General features: G+C 47.3%; 1 protein-coding gene across 1 annotated transcript; it reads left to right on the top strand.

Annotated features, from left to right (window-relative positions):
- Window positions 1-5,459: 5,459 nt before the first annotated feature.
- LOC125508054 (uncharacterized) lies at window positions 5,460-7,553 on the top strand. Its single transcript, XM_048672620.2, has 2 exons — window positions 5,460-5,947; window positions 6,211-7,553. Exons 1-2 carry the CDS (start codon window positions 5,897-5,899, stop codon window positions 7,186-7,188), a joined length of 1,029 nt encoding a protein of 342 aa, XP_048528577.1. The 5' UTR covers window positions 5,460-5,896; the 3' UTR covers window positions 7,189-7,553.
- Window positions 7,554-7,802: the final 249 nt, after the last annotated feature.

Raw genomic sequence — 7,802 nt, 5'->3', positions numbered from 1 at the left:
CTTTGATGTATTTGATCGATGTGGCAGAGTCCAGCTTCTTGATGGGCTTCGGTTCAATCCACTTGGTGAATTTATCCATTGCCACCAATAGATTAGTGAACCTGCTGGTCCCAGTACCGAGGGGTCCGATCATGTCCATCCCCCAGACGACCAATGGCCATGTGAGGGGAAATGTCTTCAGCGCAGGCGCTGGCTTGTGAGACTGATTCGCATAAAACTACATCCGGCTCACTGTTCTATAATCTCTCTGCCTGCTTCATTGGTGCGGGGCCAGTAGAAGACCGCCCGAAATGCCTTGGCGACCAGTGTCCGAGAGGACGGATGGTGCCAATAGGTTCCCAGTGAATCTCCTGCAAGATTTGCTTACCTTCCTCTGGTGAAACACAACACTGCACAATGCCAGAAGTACTTTTCTTGTAGAGTTGATCTCCCATGACAGTGTAAACCTTCGATCAACGGACGATCTGGTGGGCCTCCACCTCATCTTTGGGGAGTTCCTGCCTGACCAGGTATGATACATACGGCTCAGTCCACTTGGGAATGATCACCAGCACTTCGTGAACCAAATCGATCACTGTCTAAATGCCAACTTCAATCGGATTGGACGGTCCGATTGGTTGGGGGGGCTCCTCTATAAAGGGATCTTCTTTGATTGTCGAGGAGTGCGAATGCTCAAGGAACACCTTCTTAGGTACTTCCTTCCGAGTGGAACCAATCTTGGCTAAATCAACAGCTGTTTGATTCTTGAGTCAGGGAACGTAGTGTAACTCCAACTCCTCGAAGTTTTTCTCCAATTTCTTGACTGCATTGCAGTATCCTGTCATGGCTGGGCTACGGATGTCCCATTCCTTTATCACTTGGTTCACCACAAGATCCGAGTGGTGATAGACCATCAGTGGGCGGATGCCAAGTGAGATAGCCATTTGAAAGTGCAACTATCCCTAGGTGGTTTTGGTAATTCCTAACAACATATAGCTCATTCAGCTAATGCTATTTCAAGATTAATATTTCAGGAAAAGCTCAATGAATGGCATGGCATGGATGAGGAAAGTGGACCCCTCAAAATACTAAGGACAAAAAGATTGGCTCAAGCTCAAAGCTCAAGACTCTACATTTTATATTTTAGTGATCCAAGATCACATTGAGTCTATAGGAAAAGCCAATACTATTAAGGAGGGATGAGGTGTTGCTTGATGAGGTTCTTGCTTCATAGTGCTTAGTGATATGCTCCAAAAACCCTCAACTACCTTCCCACATCCACATATGACCTAAACCAAAAGTCAAACTCGGCCCCACCGATTCTTTCTATCCGGCGCCACCGAGTTCAGATGTCATAGCCATTGCCACAAACCCTAGGCAAATCGGTCTCACCGATAGGGATCTCGGTCACACCGAGATGGGGTTGTAATCTCTCTGTTTCCCTTCGTAACGTTTCGGTCCTACCGAGATGAGCGATCGGTCCCACCGAGATTGCAATGTAAACTCTCTGTTTCCCTTTTGTAATATTTCAGTCCCACCGAAATGAGCGATCGGTCCCACCGAGTTTACCTGACCAACTCTCTGGTTAGCTTATTACCAAAATCGGTCCCACCGAGTTTGTGTAATCGGTCACACCGAGATTACGTTATGCCCTAAACCTAACCATATCGGTCCTACAGAGTTGCATCTCAGTCCCACCGAAAATCCTAACGGTCACTAGGTTTGCTAAATCGGTCCGACCGAGTTTCTCAATTCGGTCTCACCGAGATTGGTAAATTGTGTGTAACGGTTAGTTTTTGTGTGGAGGCTATATATACCCCTCCATCCGCTCTTCATTCGTGGAGAGAGCCATCAGAACATACCTACACTTCCAATACACATTTTCTGAGAGAGAACCACCTACTCATGTGTTGAGGCCAAGATATTCCATTCACACCATATGAATCTTGATCTCTAGCCTTCCCCAAGTTGCTTTCCACTCAAATATTCTTTCCACCAAATCCATATCCTGTGAGAGAGAGTTGAGTGTTGGGGAGACAATCATTTGAAGCACAAGAGCAAGGAGTTCATCATCAACACACCATTTGTTACTTCTTGGAGAGTGGTGTCTCCTAGATTGGCTAGGTGTCACTTGGGAGCCTCCGACAAGATTGTGGAGTTGAACAAAGGAGTTTGTAAGGGCAAGGAGATCGCCTACTTCGTGAAGATCTACCGCTAGTGAGGCAAGTCCTTCGTGGGCGATGGCCATGATGGGATAGACAAGGTTGCTTCTTCGTGGACCCTTCGTGGGTGGAGCCCTTCGTGGACTCGCGCAACCGTCACCCTTCATGGGTTGAAGTCTCCATCAACGTGGATGTACGATAGCACCACCTATCGGAACCACGACAAAAACATCTATGTCTCCAATTGCATTTGAATTCTCCAAACCCTTCCCTTTATATTCTTGCAAGTTGCATGCTTTACTTTCCGCTGCCCATAGACACTTTGCATGCTTGCTTGAATTGTGTTAAGATTGCTTGACTTGTGCTAAGATAACTAAAATCTGCCAAAGACTAAAATTGGGAAAATGATAGATTTTTATTTGGTCAAGTAGTCTAATCACCCCCCTCTAGACATACTTTCGATCCTACACCATTCGCAGTCCATAGAGGAGGGCCTCGTACTCGGCTTTGTTGTTGGAGGAATCAAACTGAATCTGCAACACATAGCTGAGTCGGTCTCCCTTAGGAGAAATTAGGACTACTACTCCAGACCCCGAGCCCTAAAGCATCTTAGAGCCATCGAATAACATGGTCCAGTGCTTAGAGAGGCTTTGGGCCGACTGCTGTTGTTCCATCCACTCGGCCAGAAAATCCACCAATGCTTGAGATTTGATAGCTTTCTTGGCTTCGAACTTGATGTCCAAAGGGAGGAGCTCAATAGCCCACTTGGCCACTCGGCCTGTTGCATCTCCGTTGTTCATGATCTTGGACAGTGGAGCGTCGCTGACAACAGTAATCGAGTGCTCTTGAAAATAGTGAGCCACCTTATTTGCAGTCAGATAGATGCCATAAACCAATTTATTATAGTGCAGGTATCTCTGCTTGGAAGGGGTCAAGACTTCTGAAATGTAGTAAACTGATCGTTGGGTCTTCAAGGCTTTTCCTTGTGTCCTCATGCTCCACAGTGAGCACGGTGCTAACCACTTGACTCGTGCCTGTGATCTTCAAGAGCAAAGGCTCTTGACTACCCGAAGCAGCAAGCATGGGCTGGGTGGAGAGCAGAGCTTTGAGTTCTTGGAATGCAGCCTGCGCTTCAGTCATCCACTCAAATTTATCTGATTTCTTCATGAGTTGCTAAAGTGGCGGGGCATTTTTGCCGAGTCATGAAATGAATCTGATCAGGGCTGCTAGACAGCCCATGTGTCTTTGCACCTCGTGGAGACGCTCTGGTTGCTTCATTCGGACTATCGCGCCAATCTTTTCGGGGTTAGCATTGATTCCATGTTTGGAAACGACGAGTAACTTGTCGGCTGGAATCCCGAAAGTGCACTTGGTCAGGTTGAGCTTTATTCCAAATGTGTGCAGATTCGCAAAGGTCACCGTGAGTGAGCCAGGAGGTCGAAACCTTTCCTAGACTTGACCACAATGTCATCCATGTAGGCCTCCACATTCCAACTGATCTGCTTTTGCAAGCATTTCTGAATCATGCACTGGAAAGTCACCCATGCGTTTTTTAGTCCGAATGGCATCGTGATATAACAAAATCACCCGAATGGGGTGATGAAGGCTGATTTATTTCATGTAGGCCATACATTCGGATCTGTCGATACCCGGCTAGTAAATCTAATAAATCAAATATGATGCTAGTGGATCAAGCTAGTTGGATGATGTGGAAGAGCGCATGTTGAGATTATTGTAAGTGTTGGGAATCACTCTCTTAGGTATATCGGATTTGAACTTTGCTCTCATTTCCCATCTAATGTCTAGCATGCATTTTTTGCAAAGAAAATCTAAATTGTTTGTAATTAGTCAAAGATGACAAAGTTTTACTGTTGGTTCTCCAAAAGAGATATACTTAAAAATATAGGGAGTATAAAAATAGATAATGCTTTAGGCAATCCTCCTGGTATATTTTGTACTACCTCCTGGTATATGTTAGTAAAAACCACCGAGCCTATGAATACAGTATTTACGGAAATTTGGAAGTAGTAGTAGTATTTTTATCTTACGAATCTCAGTGAACTTTTATTTTTTTTCGAAGTCGTTTTGCAATCTACTCAAACCTCTTGTTTTATCTCCTCTTTTTTCCCCGTGGTGTATCAAACACTCAGTGATGCTAACTCTTACTATGATTTTATATATATATCCCTATAGGATTTAGGAGAACATATCCTCTTGATTCTAAATTACGAGTGCTCTACATTACGCATTGTGAAGTTGTGATACCCTCTTGATTCTCTAAATTGTTTGTAATTGGTCAAAGATGACAAAGTTTGACTGTTAGTTCTCCAAAAAGACATATACTTGAAATAGAGGGAGTACAAAAATAGTTAATGATTTAGGCAATCCTCCTGGTATATTTTCTACTACCAGTCTTTGTATATGTTAATAAAAACTACCGAACATATGAAAACATTATTTATGGAAATTTAGTAGTAGTATTTCTTTAGCTTATTACAAATCTCAGTAAACATTCATATTTTATTATCAAAGCTAAAAAAAATCCTCACAAAGAAGATAGAAAATTAAACTTTGTGGTTTATTCTAGTGCCATTTATTCACAAACGGGTTCATCAATTAGCTCGTTAAGTTCAATAGCAAACTCCATCACAGTTCAAGGGCTTCTTTCTTTCAAAGGAATTGCATAGGACATTTGGAGGATTTGAATACTTAGAAAATTTCCTATGTACTATATCCTTTGATTTGAAAGGTAGCCTTGGGATTTTTTTCTTCTTCTAAGTCCCTCTTGCAATCTACTTAAACCTCTTGCTTTATCTCCTTTGTTTTTCCGGTGGTGTATCAAACACTCGGTGATGCTAATTCTTTAGTGTGATTTTATATCCCTACAGGATTTAGGAGTACATATCAACTTCCTGTAACCACGTGAATCGAAGAGGCCCCAAGTGGATGTGCTTGTGCATTGTGGATTTGTGATACACCCTCTTGATTCTCTAGAGTGCTTACATTACGCATCTCATCTGCACTCCAAATTAAGTAATCCAAACCATGATTAAAGCGGCACACCATGGTCACGTCAAACCAAACCTGTCCCGTCTCACCACCAACACATATACATATACCCATGTGCACAGTACAAACATCAGTACACACCCACAGGCGAATCTGATTCTACCAGCATACATGTGGGGCCCACCCCTAGCTAACAAACACTAGGCCAGCAGCCAGGCCAAGAAGACCGGCCGGCAGCTTTGATCAGCTCTTCTTCTTTTTCTGCCTCCGGGGGTGTATAAATACAGGGCGCAAGCATGAGGAGGGGCCTTCAATTCACTCATCCATCTGACACAGCACACAATCATCTCCTCCCCTCCCTCTCCATTGCTGTGCTGGACGTTTCCTTAGCATGGCGTTTCACCTCTCGCACTAAGCTAGCTCGCTCCTACTGTTAGGGTTTGGCCAATCACCTTTAGTTGCCCCGCCCTCTCATGACCCATGACATCCATCCGCACTAGCTATAGCTGAGCTCAGTGTCGCTCTCTCTTTAGATCTCTGTCTGGTTTGCAGAGTTGCCGGCTACTGGCTCATTCTCCCTTAGCTGCTAAGAAATGCCACATAAATTATAAAGGGAGAGCACTTGCAAGGGGAGCAAAAGGCGTGGTTTGGTTTTGCCCCTCTCTTCCTCTCTTTCAGTCGTCTTCTCAGCTTCATACTCTCACAAAGTAGAGAGGACCAAGGGGAACTCCTCATCACATCTCACCATGGTTTTCTCCTCCTTCCCGATCTTCCTCGACCCTCCAAGTTGGACCCAGGTAATTAACTGGCTCATCCTCTCTCTTCAAAGCACCCACACACACCAGCACAATCATTATAGTTGGATCGGATCATTTCACTGGCTGGTTATTTTTCTCCGTGATCCGTGCTTGTTGATTGATTTGAAGTTTTCTTATTTGATCACACTTTGTGGACTTGCTTTTAAGATCGCGATAGCATCCTTCTAAGCATGTTCTTGAATATACCATGCTTTAAAGTTTATTCGGTCATAAATAATGTATCCGGCCTCTAATTCGCGCAGATGCAGCAGCAGCCTCTTCAGTGTTTCATGGGAGGAGGTGGCGGCAGCGAGCACCAGCACCACCAGCTGATCCCTGCGTCGTCCGGCCAGCTGGCGCCGCTGCCGGACGTGCCCGGCAGCACTGCGGCAAGCGCGCCGGCGGTGGCCGGGTCGTCTTCTGCCTCGCTGCAGCTGGTTGTGTCGGGACAGCAGGGTAACCCGGGCGAGCAGCCGCCGCGGCCGTCAGTGTCGATGACCGAGCGCGCCCGGATGGCCCGCGTGCCGCTGCCGGAGCCCGGCACGCTCCGGTGCCCGCGCTGCGACTCGGCCAACACCAAGTTCTGCTACTTCAACAACTACTCGCTCTCGCAGCCGCGCCACTTCTGCAAGGCGTGCCGCCGCTACTGGACGCGGGGCGGCGCCCTCCGCAACGTCCCCGTCGGCGGCGGCTGCCGCCGCAACACCAAGCGCTCCAGCAAGAAGTCGTCTCGCCAGGGCCAGGGCGGCGGCGGTGCCGTCGCAGCCGCCACGTCCTCCTCCTCCACCACCTCCACCTCCACCACCACGAGCGCCGCCGCGGCGACCGCGGCCGACGTCATCGCCAGCATGCAGGCGCTGCCGCACCACCTAGGCGGCCTCCCCGCAGCAGCCGCACTGGAGGCGTCGCTCGAGGGGTACCACAGCCACAGCCACCACCAACACCATAACCTGCCGTTCCTGCCGCCGCAGTTCCTGCAGCAAGGGCTGCACGGGTACCACTTCGCCGACGGCGACATCGGCTCACAGCTGGCCGACGGGTTTCCGAGAGGCGTGGCTTCGGGTCTGCTCGCGCAGCTGGCGTCGATCAAGATGGAGGAGCATGGCGCGGGCGCCGCCGGTGCTGGAGGCGGCTTTGTCGGAGGGCACGAGCAGTACTGGCCCGGAAGCGGTGGCGGGGGCGGGTGGCCGACGGAGTTCTTGTCCGGGTTCAGCTCCTCCTCGTCGGGGAATGTGATGTGATCGTCGGGGAATGAGAGCTGTGACTGTAGGGGGTGCACTGGGTTAAGCATGCATGGACGTGGATGCCACTGATGAATTAGGTCTCCCCGCCTTAGTTTAAATTTAGGGTTATGTGGTATGGTCTCGCGCGCGTTCTTCAATTAGGATGGTGTTGTTGGTTTTAACATGCTTTTTCTTCATATTTTAATCTTGGGTTATAATTAGCTAAATGGTGTGTGTTCCTGCCTACTTCTTAGATCGGTGTAGTGGCTGCATGCAAGTGTTGTTAACTTCATGCAAGGAGGGTGATATGATATATTGAGATGTACTGTGTTAAGTTACTTACCAATACTATGTTTAATTATATGAGGAACTTGGTATGGAAATCCATAGCTTTGTATCTTTGCACCATCTTCTTCAAATTCAATTGCGGGCCGATCAATTGCCGTCCCCCCCCCCCCCCCCCCCCCCCTCCTTCGTATTGATATGATCATACAATGTCGTTAGAGTGTTGCTAATGTGTATGGAAGGAGCTCCAATGGCATAGCTAAATTACAAGGCTATGCCATATTTGATGGACCTAAACACTATATATGCTTGATCCTGTTGGATAGAGTAAAATACTAATTTTATCC

Source organism: Triticum urartu, chromosome 5A (assembly GCF_056163025.1).
Source record: "Triticum urartu cultivar PI428250 chromosome 5A, HENAU_Tu73, whole genome shotgun sequence".
NCBI classification, from domain to species: Eukaryota; Viridiplantae; Streptophyta; class Magnoliopsida; order Poales; family Poaceae; genus Triticum; species Triticum urartu.
The sequence above is the reverse complement of the archived record's forward strand: the minus strand, read 5'-3'. Positions and strand labels throughout refer to the sequence as shown.